Source organism: Aythya fuligula, chromosome 3 (genome assembly GCF_009819795.1).
Source record: "Aythya fuligula isolate bAytFul2 chromosome 3, bAytFul2.pri, whole genome shotgun sequence".
Lineage (NCBI taxonomy): Eukaryota > Metazoa > Chordata > Aves > Anseriformes > Anatidae > Aythya > Aythya fuligula.
The window spans coordinates 62,030,861-62,047,266 of NC_045561.1; the positions used below are offsets into that span (position 1 = coordinate 62,030,861).

The 16,406-nt window shown below is 36.7% G+C and overlaps 1 protein-coding gene across 6 annotated transcripts in view; it reads right to left on the minus strand.

The window, feature by feature from the left end:
* MAP3K7 (mitogen-activated protein kinase kinase kinase 7) overlaps positions 1-16,406 on the minus strand; it is a 48,382-nt gene that overhangs the window by 27,489 nt on the left and 4,487 nt on the right. For 5 of the 6 annotated variants that reach the window (XM_032183796.1, XM_032183792.1, XM_032183791.1 and 2 more), the window contains exons 2-7: positions 9,275-9,385; positions 7,600-7,665; positions 6,604-6,649; positions 5,611-5,749; positions 4,360-4,484; positions 481-609 (exon numbers count right to left, since the gene is read on the minus strand). In XM_032183796.1, the coding sequence (XP_032039687.1) occupies positions 481-609; positions 4,360-4,484; positions 5,611-5,749; positions 6,604-6,649; positions 7,600-7,665; positions 9,275-9,385 (616 nt within the window). Of the gene's footprint in view, positions 1-480; positions 610-4,359; positions 4,485-5,610; positions 5,770-6,603; positions 6,650-7,599; positions 7,666-9,274; positions 9,386-16,406 lie in introns of those variants that run through there. The other variant, XM_032183795.1, reaches the window with a different exon arrangement.

Sequence of the window (16,406 nt, forward strand, 5' to 3'; positions counted from 1 at the left end):
CAGTCTGTCCTCATGTCTGGTATTGTCTCGACCCAGGTACAGCACCTTGCACTTGGACTTGTTGAACCTCGTTAGGTTCATGTGGGCCCACTTGTCTAGCTTGTCCAGGTCCCTTTGGATGGCATCCCTTCTTTCTGTTGTATTGACTGCAACACTCAGTTTGGTGTCATCTGCAAACTTGCTGAAGGTGCACTTGATCCCATTGTCTATATATAAAGATATTAACAGTACCTGTCCCAAGACAGACCCCTGAGGGACACCACTCTTCAACGCAAACTTTGCAGCAGCCAAATAACACAAAAACCAGAACTGATACAAAAGCGCCAGTGTCTTAATATTAAATCTTTATGACAAAAAGTGCTTACTTAATGAAACATAAAACTGAAAAACTAATAATTTAAAGCTGCACACTGAAGAATGTTTAGCAAATTTATAGGTCAAATATACAACTTGAAACGCAGTTAAACGTTTTCAACTCACCATTGTGAACTGCCCACATTATGCGGAAAGCTGGACCACCAATCTCATCAAAAGGTTTCCTACGGGTGATTACCTCCCAGAGAATAATACCCCAACTGAAAACGTCACATTTTTCACTGTAATTGCTACCTGAAAGAAATCAGCAATATAATTTGTCTGTTTTATATATAACACACTAAAAATAAGTAAAATTTGAGATGAAAAACAGCTCTATATGCTTTTTTTTTTACCTCATATTTTTCCCAAAGAAAATAAAAATAAATCTAAAGCTGTTTAGAACTGCTTTAGCTGCTAACTTAAGACTGATATCATGACTGATCATTAAGAACGCCTCTCTTGAAATCAGTCCTTTTCACCCCGAAATTATAAAATGTCAGTTTTGTTATATAATATCATACGCTATTTGTTAAGTTTCAAAGATCTCTTGAATTTAGAACTTAACTGATTATTTTTGTTTCATGTAAATATGGCTGTTGAACTTGCTTCTTCCACATTAGTCACATGTCAGCCAATAAAAATCTCTGCCATATCCATTGCTCTTAATTAAAGGTCTTTGGCAGAACCAATGTTACCATATGAACAAATCAGCGGATTCCCCAATTTTTCACCATCTTATTTTCCCTGTTTATCATTTTTACTCTTTTTGTCATGTCGTTATTTAAATTAAGTTTTGATCACAACTTGAATATTTCTAAGCTTCCTGTTACAGGTGCAGAAGACATATAGTTGATATAGAATAACAAATAAGAATGTTCATAGGCTACAAAGGAAGGCTGTATGCTCTGTAACCCTACCTCATACAAATAACAAAAGAAACGTGAAGGATGTAATAGTATGTGAATAAATATAAGTGATAGGGATTTTCTCAGATGTCTTTGAGCAAGGATCAAAACTGGCATTGAATGGCCAAGATTTTTGGTTTTGTTGCTAATACATAATCAGAAAGCATCATTGAAACAAATCATTTCATAAACAGCAGAATTGATGAATTCCAGTCTCCTGTGGATACCTATTTTATAACACCCAGTTGCAACAGGCTCTACACTACCTATGAGCCATCCTCTTCTGGTCTGCAGACTTCTGACAAACTGTGCAAGGAAAGCAGCATGCTCTCAGACTGGTCGGTGTGTAAGAACTGATCTGGGAGCCAAACAGAACAAACAGGCTGCAGCCATGCAACCAGAAGTCCTCTCTAAGCAGCACAACTAATTTGAACTTCTCATGGTTACTGATTTTACAAAACTCACAAGAACTTGACATCTTCAAATGTGGCAAATGAATTTAAAAGTTACTGAAGGGGACAGTAGCAATAATAACAACATTAGCTTCATCAGTCAGCTTTTTTTTTTTTTTTTTCCCAAAAGGTAGCTGGGTAGCTGTTAACAATGGCAGTCTTTGTACCTGTGCAGCCACAGCACTTTCATCTACACAATCAACCCTGTCTTAGCCACTCCACTTTTGCTGGTCATTCTCCCTAGCCATCGCAAGATTGGATCCCAGAAAGAGGAGCCTTAATACTGCTGTGTGGAGCAAAGCAGTAAGGAGCTTAGTTCCCCTCTCCTATGTCAAAACCTCTGCGTGGCAAGAAGAAAGGGACAACTTTCAGGCTCCTTGTCTCTGCCAGATCTGAAGATCAGATGAAGTCACTTTTCAGTGGAGACAGCTTTCTAAAGCAGAAAAAAGTTGCTCCTTCATTAAGACCAAGCAAAGACCCCATGTGGTATGCAGTGGGAGACAGACAGCCCATGACAGGGAAGTAATGCTATTCTCCTGTTTAAGCACAGAAATTTTATTCTGTGGCTGAGAAGTAATTCTGAAGCGATAGTCTAAAACCAGTATCTTACAGAGAGATCATTTTATAGTGTTTCATTATGTAACAGAGGCGGGATAACAGATATATACTATCAGTCTTCAATGTATCCAATTATCCCAAAGCATTTTAAAACAGTTTCTTGTAAAGGGAGTGAAGGGAGTGCAGAGATTAGAGTACTTGCTCTCTTTCACGTTATCCTGATCTAAATGACATTATTTTCATTTAGACTGTTTGATCTGTTACAAGGTCTAGGTGGCCTAATATTTAAAACTGGGGAAAACTCATAATATTAGAGCATTACTTCAATGATCACTGACATCTACAAGAGATACGACTTGTGCCTTTACAGTTCTCATCTAAAACACAGTTCTAAAAAACACTAAAATAATATCAGTGTTTATTTTGTTGATTTCTGATGCAGTAGTATATGCAAACAAGTTTAATGATTTGGACATAATTTTAGTAGTTCTTAATCGCTGCCTCAAGAGTAATTTGATATGCTGCAACACAAAAGTTACTAGATTCCTTTGTCTTCCCTTTTTACATATTCTTGTATGAAGGGTTGTAGCATTATCAGTAAAAGCTTTCAGAAAAAAAAAAAAAGTACATAAAGCCAAATGTAAACCGAAGGCTTTTGCTGCCATCCAGCAATAAATCTGCAATATAAGATTTCTTTGTTCTGCCTTGTTGCATTCATATAACAGGAATTAGGATAAGCACTGTAAATCCCTACTACAATGCGTTTATTTCAAAATCTGTTTTAGATTATTTTTTTTCACTCAAAAAAAAATCTAGCTTAAACACTGATTATGTAGTTGATTACTTATAAAAGAATAAAACATCTGTAATGTATACAATTTTATTTAATAATAAACAAGTGTTAAGAAATGAAACATTCCTAGCTAAAGAAATACTGTAGGTTCCCTAATATAAAGTGATATAGTGGAAAATTTTTAGGCACCAAAGTGAAATCATCTTTAGGTGGGTCCTCTGAGTAACATTAAGAAATATAAGGTACCTTCAAAACAAAAGCTTCAAAGGTGGTGCTCAGAAGGAAGCACCTTCAAAAATTGTTAACTATGTGTTATATATATAATTTGCTGCTTCTCTCTAGCATAAGGACAGTAAAAGAAAAACAGCCACTTGGATCCACAAATTTGGAAACCACTGCACCAGAGGCACTTGCAAAATCTAGCAAAGCAGGACACCTGCTTCCTAAAATAGGAAGATGATGCCTCCAGACCCCTCTGTGCTAATCACAATAATTTAAGGTATTGTCTGGGTAAAATGTGTTTAATTTGCAATCTAACAATGATTGTATTATTTCTCTAATAATCATAAAACAATTATACCTATCTAATTATCATCTGTCATCTGTCTTCTCCAGCTTAAGAAATAGCTTACTTTCTTACTTAACTAAATTAACTGTTAATAACAAGTATGCAGGCAAGAGGAAGTACATCAAACCTCTAGAGACGAGCAAAACTAGGAAAGAAACATGAAGAAAACCAGACAAAGATGGAGTTACAATAAAGTGGAGGGTTGAAAATGAAGGCAATTATGTTCAATTTAGAGACACTAACAGGCAAATTCTAAAGATAAAAGCTGATCAGAATAGGGAATGAAAGTAATGACAGCATATTTAAATGTCAGAAGAGTTTGAAATTACTTACAAATCTCAGAAACAGCACAATCCCAGCGAAACAGCCCTCTGGGTATGTTTTATGTAGTTATAAAATAAGAAACAGCAGCTATCTGAAGGTATCCCTTATATAAGCCTTGGAAATGACACAAATAAAAGCCCCATGTATTCACATAATTAACTATTTAATGGTACCATGATAGTCTGTTTGGTGCTGCTCTTTGAAACTCTGCATAATTATTTGGCAGTATACAGATTTTAAAATAAAAGTTAGACTTCTACCAAGAGTTTTTCAGCTGTTTCAAACTTTAATATGCTGATTGAAATAGAAGTATAAACTAAATGGTGTTCTTATTTCCTACACAAATAAATTCAAAATTGCGTCCCTAGAAAGAATGCATAACAACACCATAATTATTGTTACCTTCAAAAACTTCAGGTGCCATCCATGCAGCACTTCCCTTATTGTTGGTCATGTGTGTTTGAATATCACAGGCTGTACCAAAATCACAGATTTTTAGAACTGTCCCCCCAGCTACCAAGAGCAAACTGTCAAGGGAAAAAAAAAAAAGTAATTGCAGGATGAAATAGTCTGGTAATAAAACACTGAATTTTTATCCCAACAACTATCATTCTAATCTAGTTGAATATCTAAAAGGCTGTGCTTCTCAATGCTTTTGTTTTATAATTTGAGAAATAGGTAAGGTCACTTATGCCTAATCTAAGTGTACAAAATAGTTTAAAAAAAATCTAATACATATTGTAATGTATTCTTATTTCTGTATGTCAGATTTTAAAAGATTTTAAATATATATCTTTAGGCATAGCAATCCATTAAGCATATATTGACAAAATTAGTCTTTCAGATGCCACAGAGTGAAAAACAAGTACTTTAACAATTTTGGCATAAGAATGATGACCAAGACTCCCATTAATATCAGTCAATGTAGCTATTTAAATGAAAGAACTTGAAGCTACATTTTAACAGCTCTCTAAATCAAAAGTGGGGATACAAGGCAGAATTCAAGATTCAAAGTGTCACTTCACATTAGTTTTATCTGGTAAAGCTGCTGGCTACTACCAAAAGTGATTCTGCAAATCTCTGTTTACACTGAACCTGTAGTACCAGATCTGAAGCTGTCAGATGAATCCAATCAACAGACTGACTGGATAGAAATATATTTGTTTTTGTTTTGGTGAAAAGTGTTGAGAGATTCTGGCTAGGGGCAGTGAAATGAGCTGGAGGAAGGCAATAGAGAAGGATGACAGATTATACACAATGATATCAGATTAAATACAATATTAAAACCAACCAAGCCATCCCCCACCTAATGTTCTCTTAGTGAACAGCACAACCCAACATAAAACTGGGACAATTTAAATGACTTTGATTAGGAGACCTGTCCCTATCAAAATCCTCTTCTTTGAGGGAAGGCAGGAGCAGGACATTTTTCCACTTTCGGTTTAACTGAAAGCAAGTGATTAGTTTGTTTCCTGAACCATGCACCATCCTTCTGTGACTGCAGTTTCAAAGGCACAGCTTTCATTTAGAATACAGTACATCCAATACATTTAGTATCAATTAAAGGCATTTGTGTCAAATACAATGAGATTATCAGAAATGATCTTCTAGTCAAATTTTAAGAAAAAAAAGAAATATAAGCCATAAACCTACTTTGGTGGTTTCAGGTCTCTATGAATTAGAGCCTTTGGTTTCATACTGTGGAGATACGCCACTCCCTGGGAACACTGTAAACACCAACTCATTGCATGTGCAGCAGTATAATGAGGCAGAGGCTCAGCACCATGTAGCACTGCAAAACAAAGGCACAAACTAAAAAGAACTTTATTGCATATTACAACAGATACAATAGGGTTAACAACATACCAAGCAGAAAGCTGTATGGCATCTAAGTAATTAACAATATTTCATCAGCAAAGCTTTAACAGCTTGCAAAAGGATATTTTAATTAATGAAAACGTCAAAATAATGTCTAAGTTTTAGTATGTCTTTCATAATATTTTATGCTAGAATTCTAACACCCAGTAACAATATTTTACTTTTTACTCCGGCAGTTAATGCTAGCACAAGGGGAGTGGTTTTAAACTAAGAGAGGGGAGATTTAGGTTAGATGTTGGGAGGAAATTCTTCACTCAGAAGGTGGTAAGGCACTGACACAGGTTGCCCAGAGAAGCTGTGGATGCCCCAGCTCTGGAGGTGTTCAATGCCCCATCCAACCTGGCCATGGACAACCTGATCTGGTGGGAGGTGACACGGCCCACAGCAGGGGGGTAGGAACTAGATTAGTATCTTCAAGGTTGCTTCCAACCCAAGCCATTCAATGATTCTATGAACATGAAAGATGTTGCTTGTTCTGGGCTATCCCTGCTAAAATCCATGTTGAACAACTACATAGGGAATTTACAAGGGAGAGTCCTTTTCAGATGAAGTCTTCCACTGGAAAACCTTCAATGACTTGTACAAACAATAACAAACCAATAACAAAAAACACACTAACAGTCTGAAAAGTGGTTTTTAGAAGTACACTCCTTTCTCTTTAAAAATCTTTTAAGACATATGTATGAAACAACTTTATATTCTAGGTAATATTTTCACTAGTACCAGTACTTCAGCTCCAGTAAGACATCATATTGAAATGGTACTCACCATTGTACAGAGAACCTCCTTCAGCATACTCCATAACAAGACACACCTTTGTGAAGAGGGAACAAAAAATAGGGATGTTTAAATGTAGAGGCAGAGAACAGATTTTGTAAACTGAAAGGAAAGGGTTTTTTTTTTGGAAAAAAAAATAATAATAATAAAAAAAAATGCAATGTGTCCACACCTAAGGTAATGGAAAATTTATCTACGACATAGAGTCAGGGTTAATGGTAGACATTTACGTATAAGAAAAAGAAATTACCTTTATACTTAGTTCCCACTGTAAGTTAGGAAACAAGAGAATGCACTTTCTCCCTCCTGATCCCATCCTGAAAATCAAATGCTGTCTTCAAAGTGTAATTCATTTGCCTTTACTATTTGTTTTAGAGTGGCTTTCAAAAATTTTAAATATCATGTCAAAATAATTTATCTAGTTCTAAGAAAAAAATTAATCTATCATTATTTTAGTCAATTATATATTCTGCACTAGAATTAATTATGCATGTATCTGTCCTGTCACAGTACTTGCTCTTCTGCTTTCGTAATTTGAGGAACTGTTTGCAGCTGTGGCATAAAGAGAGCAAATCCTGAAAACTGCATATATGAGAGCAGGAACTGATTTACATGCTATGATTCATGTGTTGCTAATAAATTTTAGTTTTGCATTGCTGATTTGCAATTAACAGAACTGTAGTTCTGAATGACACTATGTATGTAAGATACCAGATGCCATTTTTACAAATTGAAATATAACCACTGTTTAGAAAGTTTCTGGGGTTTTCTTGACATAATTTATTTCTCCTAAGAGGACGGGGAGGGGACATGAACCTGAAAATATCAACCAACCTACAGATCTGTATCAATAAGCATTATCATGGCTTAAACGTATCAGATGTATATAAAACACCCTCTTTGTATATAAATTTCACATTTTCTGCATTGCTGCTTGCATATGGTAAGCTAGTCACCTTTTGTCTTACTGACAAAGCTGTAACTTACTGGGTTTAGACAGGCTCCATATAACTTGACAATATTGGGATGGTTTACTCGTGATAGTTGTCGAAGCTGCAATACAAATCACACGTCATTTCAAACCATGGGAGAAAAAATGCTAATATTATATTCACATCTATAATTCATACACAGCAACAGCAATTATAGTTTTATTTGTCTGCATAACCCTTGATAGCAATTTGAGAAATTACAAGACTAATGTTTCTGTTTGCATTTTAATTTATATAATTAGATTTGTGTCTAACTGGAACTGAATTCAAAAGAAATGTTAGAGAAATTAAATTTAATGATTTTTTTTTTCATGGCGTACTAAGATCACTCAAATCATAAGCACTTTGTAACTCTGGCTTTTTAAGGTTTTGTGCTTTTCCTGGAGCCCCCAGTGTTGGAATCCAGACTGTCTGACCTCATAAACAATCTGAACCATAATGGCTTTATTCATTATAAAGAAAGCTACTGTTCTGGAAAAAAAAAAAAAAAGTGAAAAAAGACACAAGCCTATAAAATATGCCATTGGGTTTAATATTAATGTGACAGTTTCTAAGAGCCTACTGCGGCTTGTACTAATTGATGGTATTAAAAAGCATGCCTGCTACAGAGAGACAAGACTATTTTGCACTGAATTCTTCTTTGCCCCTAGATAGAAGAAGAATCAGAAGGAATTTTTTTCCCTTTACACAGACCTCTGAGGCAGCTTATGTTGTTTGTAGTCCACTCTAGGGAGCTAATGTTACTTTTTCTGTGCACTTCAGAAGTTCTAAAAAAACCGAATGGAGCATTACATCTTATGCTTGTACTATGTAGGGCTTCCTAAATCCTAATAATTATTAAAATATTTCCGTGATTCTCAGATCTCTTCCCAACACAAAAATGCTAAGAAAGGGATCTGATCTACTCACTATTAAATCAGTCAGATTAGTAACATTAATAATCTACAATGGCAACGAAGAATATTTTTACATAGAGAGGCCTATTACAAATATGCTTCCTTTACCCCTTAAAAGTTACATTTTTTAATGCATTTTGTATATCTTGAACATCCTAGATTCTTACTAAGCAGCATAACACAATACACCTCATTTAAATTAGATAGCATTTAATTCTAGAACATACTATGTGTGGAAGTTTGTCAGTGGATCTGAAGTGCTCAAGATCTTTCTAAAGAAGCAGACATTGAATAGAAGAGTGATTTGCCCTTATTAATTTGCCCTATTAATGAGTGACACTCATTAATAACCTTACACATAAATATAACAGAATTATTTAAACCACTGAATTAAACATTTTTAGAGCATGGACCTGACTGTGTGAAGAACCTAAAAGCTTTAGCACCTGGAAGCATTAATCAGCTCCATGACTCTGGTGGGTATTTTGTCTGTGTCCTGACTCCACAGTGGGACAGAAACCAGAAACTGCTGTTTCACCCACTCCCTTTCCCCCTTTCCTTCCAGTTTTTGTGGGAGTGAACTAAAGGAGCAGTAGCGTGCTCTGATAGGAGTCCTGTTCTGTATGACCTGGAGTCCAGGACTGTACTGGGTACCACTGACCACATCTGCTATGTAATACAGACATTATTTTAAATACTCTAAATATCCCTAGAAATTTAACATGAAAAGAAAAAAAGCTTTGCAAAAACCCGTGTTTACCAAACTTACTGTACCTCTACAATGAAGGCCTTTCTTTCAGATTCACTTTCTATTTGTTTAATGGCTACATCTTTAGCTCGCCATTTTGCCTTGCAGACCACACCAAAGGCTCCTCTTCCAACAACCTGAAATAACATAATATGAAATACTTCAATTAAAACTCAGTATAGTTTAACTTTCTGACCATGACGTCACAAATAGAAAATACATTTACCTTAGAAAATTGAAGACAGGCAAAATTGATTTTTACAGATGCAATTTAATATTATGCAGTTAAAGCATAACTCGTGCATACCTAAGCTTCCTCCAGAGATCTTTTACAGAAGAAATTCAATAACAGTATTCTGGAAAAAAACATGATCTTAATAATTATTTCAAACAAGATCCGCTCAGAAGAAAATTAGGGGAATTATGGCAAATTTGTTTTTACAGATTTGACCAGTGAAATTGTATTTTTACCTGCTGAATTATTTTTATGCTTGTGAGTAATATCAGAACTCAAACTTCCAAAATGGAAGTGCATTGCCAAACAACTGTATGAACTGTGCTGAAGCCTGGGTGAGGTGTTCACAGTTACCTTCCCACTTTCGCACAGGTGCCTGAATAGTGTGAGAACAGGAACTTTTTCCTGAGAGTCTTGAAAGCAAGCACAGTATCTGAATAACTATGCTTTCTCCATTTTTGTTGATGCCTGCTTTCTACTGTGTTTGGAGCTTGCATAACCTAAAGATATACAAAGCAAGACAGGATCCCTAAGTCTTCACTGTAACTTCACAGAGCAGTAGTAGCAGCTTCTCTGTACTATATTATTCAAGAATCCTTTAAAACCAGAAACATCTGTTGTAAAGAAGGTTATCATTTAGAATAGTTCTTTGAAACTCAGCATGAGAACATAAGCAGGGTGCAGAGAAATGTCTTTTTTTTCTGTGAGGTTACTTTCAGTTATGGGCAAGATCTAAAGTACTGTAAATTGAAATTTCACTTCCAGCAAACCAGAAATATACAGAAACAACAAATCATTCACATGCAAATTTGAAGTTGTAACCAGACCACCACCAACAGTAACTCAAGCTGCTACAGTAAAGCACGGACAAGCTAAGAGTTACATTTCGCTTCCCTTCCTTTCTCTTTCAGACAAGAGGAGAAAACGGAAGGCACAGAACAGCATAAAAGAAGCTAAGGGACAGGAGCTCCTCCAAATCCAAAAGAAGGCAAGGTGGAGCAGATGGGAAGCATAAGGAAAGAAGAAAGGGACAGTGGGCTTAGTATGTCGGTCTCTAATTTTGTATTTGGCTGTAGCAGCCTTCCTTTGCTGATGGTTTTAACAGTATTCTCTGCTCACGTTACTAGCCCTTAATTCGCAAGTTCTGTACGCATCTAGAGAAACAAGGCAGACGCTTCTAATCCAATGAATGATTTTTTGAGGGGTGAAGGAGAACAGAAGTGAACGGGAGTGGGCAGAGGAACCAGAGGGTGGAGTGGAAGCATTTACAAATGAGCTTGTAACAACAGTTTATTATTGCAGTTTAATTTTAGTCTTCCTGAAATGGGTAACACATACACACAGTTACTCTTTTGGATCGAAAAAAACACACTTCCCAAAATTACCTTCACTCTTTGCTAGAGATTCTTTTTTTATTTATGACATTACCCAACCAAAGAGGGAAGAGAGCCTTTGGAAACAACAACTAAAGGAATATTCAAAATTAAAATATAGAGATGCCACATAATTAAAGGACCCACAAAATGTTCAAACATGGTATTGCATTCACGTTATTAACATCACACTGATTCTTATAGGCTTGGCAGTGAATTCACTCCTTAACTAGATGGTTTCTTACAAAAAAAAAAAAAAAAAAAAAAAAAAGGAGTTTTAAGGAGTTAAGTGAGTAACTGCACATCCCCAGTGCTGAAACAACGCAAAGATGGTACCTGCCAGGCTCTGTGTCACAGCGACCTGACTGTCGTGCACATAAACCATGCTCTGGTGAGGTGTGCGCTACACGCTTTCATAACACAAATAAACAGAGGCTGATTTCCCCTGAGAGCAGGGGTGGATAAAGCTGCAGGTACGTAGATCAAGACCTGCTACATTTTCATGCTTAAATCAGAAAGTCTGCAAGCAAAGGCCCAACCTGAGGAAGAAAAAAACAACAACAACAAAAAAACAAAAACAAAACAAAAAAAAACAAACAACAACAACAACAAAAAAAAAAAAACAAGCAAGATTTCCGCATTAAGAAAGACGAGGAAAGGGGAAGTACCCAAGATCTTTTTGAAAGGTCATGTACATCTATAAGAGCCAGCTGCCCAGGAACGGTGATCAATGACATTTTCACTTTCTGCTTTCCTTAATACACACTAAGAAATATTTTCTGTTCCACTTTACAGCACACACTTTGCCTTCCAGGATGCCCTGGCTTCTCACCCTCACCCGCCACAATGGTGGCTCATAGACCGAGCCTACCACAAGACTGCCACAGCAGCTCCACAAGGTGCCACGTTCTGCTCCACACAAAGGGGACCTGTTGCTTGTACCCCCTTTCTCCAGCTAGTGTAGGGCCACGGCTCTTCTCTAACAGACATCGACTCTTTTCTTGCAGTCCACAGGCAAATTTGAAAACTCAGAGCCATATGAATGATAATCGAGCTACAAATGTACAAACGGGAAACTGAGCCACCTGAAGACCTAGAGGTCCAAAGTCTTTCCTGGTATCTCCTCACTTCGACCACATTTTGAATAGCAATGCCCAAATTCTTGATGTCGGCAGGCCCCCACCTTCTACCAGCACAAGAGAGCTGTCCATTGCCATGCCTCTACCCACCCCTCACACTGCACAACCAGACTTACAGCTTACAGAAAGTCTCAATCTGTGGGTGCACTGTAAGTCTGCACTTTGCAGAAGTGCTGATTTACTTACTATGCACGTAGAAAGGATCTACCGTGCACACACTATTAAGCACGTTCAACTTAGCAGCCTCCTTACATCCCAGAAATGCTAAGGAGACACCATTAAATAGAGAAGGATGCCACAGAACAACTCATGCAGGATGAGCTGCACTGGCTGCAGTGATTCAGTTCCAGGTCTGCTGCTCCTCTACAACACAAATAAACCTAAATTGATCAAGTAACTGGGAAGAACTCTCCTCCTGGCCTAGGGGAAGGGAATTGTGCATAGAATGATTTGTCCTAGCAGGAGACAATTGACCTTATGGTAGAAGGCAGAGTGAGGCTCCTTTGCTAAATGTACTCATACCCTTCATGCTTTTTGACTATGGCTCCGTTCCAATTAATCCAGTAATGTGAGACAAAACAAACAGTTTCTCATAAATCAGGTACAAATATATTATGTATATATTAGAGTTTCAATTTTGCTACTGCATTTGTGTAATATAAACTATATGTATTTTAAAAACATTTTTTCATTAAGCATATAAAGATAAAATTATATATGTAACAAAGAAAAAAAGCCCAAGTGTCCCTTGCATTTGATTTAACAAAGTCAAAATCAGCACGTAAGCCAATACAACTCCATGCTGTGCCCCGAAGATAAATCCATGACTTTTTGGTTTACCACCAAGAATCCATTAGTAAATACTAAGAATTAGATGCACTTCAGGAAGTATTGCCAAAGACTGTTAAAAAAAATAAATAAAAAATTTACCAAGCAATCTAAATCTTAATTACATAATGGAAGGCTGTGAGAGATCGTCAGATACATAAATTTTATGGCTGGTGAAAAGAGTTTGATAAATGACTATGCAGCCAAGGTTCCATAACAATTTATCAGTGGCTTTCTGCTTACTTGTGCAGAGGCTTGAACTCGAGGGGAGAACATGAACAAAACAAATATTTACCTGGGAGACAGGGAAAACAGAGAAGATTCAATTCTACATTAAAGCAGCTCAGCCTCCAGGACAACATATGAAGGAGCAACCGTCAGGAGCAGTGATGGATTGGATACAACCTTAAAGTTGTATACCAAGTGCATATGGTATTCCCTTATGTATTTCCTACTTAATCTGGAAGAAGTATCCTGTTCATTGCAAAAAACATTCTTTATAATAAACACAACGGACCTAGTGGTGGAACCCACTTCCATTTCATTTTCTTCCTTCTCAGTTTTTGCCAAACTTATTCATTCTAGGAGCAAGTCTTGGAATTTGTCAGAACAGCGTAACAAATGCACTAAGTAAAGTTTCCTTCAACACCGTGTACTGGAACTAAGTAACTTAATAGCACGGAAGGGAAGCGCTGCCTGAACTTTAGTTTCTTCATGCTCATTCCTTCCTGTCCCCTGCTATTGGTGCCACACCATATGTTTGGGCAGTAGCGCATATTCTGAATTATATGAAGCACAGTTAATGGAATTATTGACACAACAAATCAATAAACAGCAGTTGATCTGTAGCACTGTGTATGTTTGGAAAATGATCTAAAAATAAACACATTCTTTTGGTAAAAGGCCTTGGCCCTTTAAATATCTTATAAGAAGAAAAGGGAAATACAGGGCAGATGAGAGGTTTAGAAGTGTAGAACGCTGCTGCTTCTGCTATCCCACATAATAGAAAGAATTTGTCAAGAATCACTGAGTATGTGATTCTTGACAAAACGTGACACTAACATATTTTAAACTGGCAGAAATGCTTGAAGAGCTTTATAGGTTAAAACTATGTATGAATGTATTCCTCTGCCTACAAAAGCCATACCAGTAAAGTTACATTTTACCGTGTGATAAAACAACATTGTGAAAGAGAGCGCCACTTGCATGTTTTCCAGATAATGTATTTAGAATCTTATTTAAAGAATATGAACCATACAAGATCCGTGGAACAAACATTACCTCTGCCCCTGTGTACAAATAGTATCAAATGCTGTACATAAACAAAGATACATGACACTGACTGGTAAGTATGTAGACTATACTGACTGATAAGTATGTAGACTAGAAATCATGCAGGAAATAAGAGACTGCAGATATGTTAAGCTGTTAAGGATGTATTTTGTCCTAAGGGACGCGAACAGTGGTCCCCCTACCCCTTCCCAGTAAAACAAGAAAAAAGCATCCTATATATATATATTCTTTATACTATAGGGGCATACTATTCCCCTATCAAATGTTGAAATTAATCCTTCCAAAGTTTCGATTTTGTATCAGCTGCAGAGGTCCTCTGTTTACTCAAAAATATAAAGATACAGAAATAGTTTTTATCCCTATCCATGAAAACTTCATGCCATTTAGCTCTGCATGTTGTAAACGTAGTGCTTTTCTTTCTAAAAAGGCTTTGCTGGATATTCAAGGCAGCAATAAAACACAATAGCTCCCTGGGTAGCATATGTAGTATGAGAATTGTCTTCACAATTTGCAGTATCTACATGACATTTTTGTTTATGATTATAGGAAGAAAGACAAGCACTTCAAAATTAACAAAACCAAACCTGTGCTTCCAAACAGACAGCAGTCTCTAAATTATCTTTAGTACGTTTGTCCCTTTTGTTGCTGGCGTATCCAGAAATGAAAGGTCCAGTGAAACTTATGGATCTTTTTAGCTTCAGACACAATGCACGATGGAGGGCAAAACCAAGTTTGACAGTGTTTTGTGAAAACAGAAACATTTTTAATATGTTAGCTTCTCTTTATCTACCAGAGTTGCAGCCGTACCAATAAAGCACACTAATATTTTTAGTTTTTCACCCATCTGCCCATAAAACATATGGGAAAGACACGCATTAAAAAAAAAAGTGCCAACAGAAGCCATGAACAACAGTTTAGAGCCCCTTAAATATACCCCTAAATTTTCTATCATTCCAGCCTCAAATTCCAGCTTTAGTTCCCCTGCATTTGCTATGCTTTATTAAGTAGGTTGAAGCAAATCGGCCCCATGCCACAAATGACTGTGGCCAATGTGCTGGCAGAACTTTTAGGAAGGAGTTCAGATCTGCCAATTCTTACAGTAGAAGTCTTTGACTGGTTAAGTTTATCTGTACTAGTGCTCAACCCAATTCTAAATGTTGCTTGCCCTTTCCAGGATTTATACTGCAGTGAAAAAAACTCCATCCCAACCCTAAAAAGAACATAAGCAATCCCACTAGCACCTAGATTTCATATCTAGTTTTAACTTCACTTTAATTTATACAAAATGTCGTAAGAAAAATAAAAGATTTATTAATGAAAAATCATTGATTAAAAAATAATTTTATTCTTAATAAACACACCTAACTTCTCTTTGCTACAAAGTGATACAGGCAGTCCTTGTTCCAGGCATTACCTTCTTGAGTTGGACAACACTGCACTATTACTTAGTTCTGTTAAAAGAAATCTTTCAATTTCTTTTCAACTTGTGCAGAACATGCTCATGGAGTACCAAAGTACTGTCACACCTGTTCTGAATATTATCACAAAATCACAGAATGGCTTGGGTTAGAAGGGACCTTAAAGATGATCTAACTCCAAGCCCCCTGTCATAGCAGGGATGCCACCCACTAGATCAGGGTGTTTCCAGACTTTTTTTTTTTTTTTTCTCTCCAAACATGAAACTCTCTGCGTGCAGATAGCTCACTCATTCTAAGAAATGTGTGCATCTCAAGCAGAGATAACAGTTTCTCAGGTTATATTTTCATTCCAACTTTTTACACACTGATAGCCTTTTACAAGGCTGTCTCAAGAACTGAACTCATTTTAATTAACAGTAATTTAACCATATTAACAAAAGATTTGTCTGATGTTCTTGTATGTATCAGTTTGTTCCATTACAGCAGCCCAGACAGGAGGTTCTTTCTAGGTTTAGACACAAATTGCTGGATAACGAGGCACTCAAGGTAAGGGGTTCCAATATGAGTTTGGCTTGCTGGCCTGGCACAGTCTAAAACTATCGGTCTTTGAAAAACAAATAATCATCCTACAGTTGGTAAAGCACTACTGGAATCCACCAGCTGGGATACATAAAGGTCACACTAAGTTTGTTTTATTATTTCAGTTTTTATTCTGCTGGGAAAGGCCTTCCCCCTCCCCTATTTCTGGTAGCAGTTACACTGTCAATCACTTGTGACCTTAGCTGCCACATCAGACATGGAACTTGGTTATTATCTCATAAATACGTGTCTTGTTTTCACCACTGGCATCCAAGAGCCTGCGAGGTTTCTTT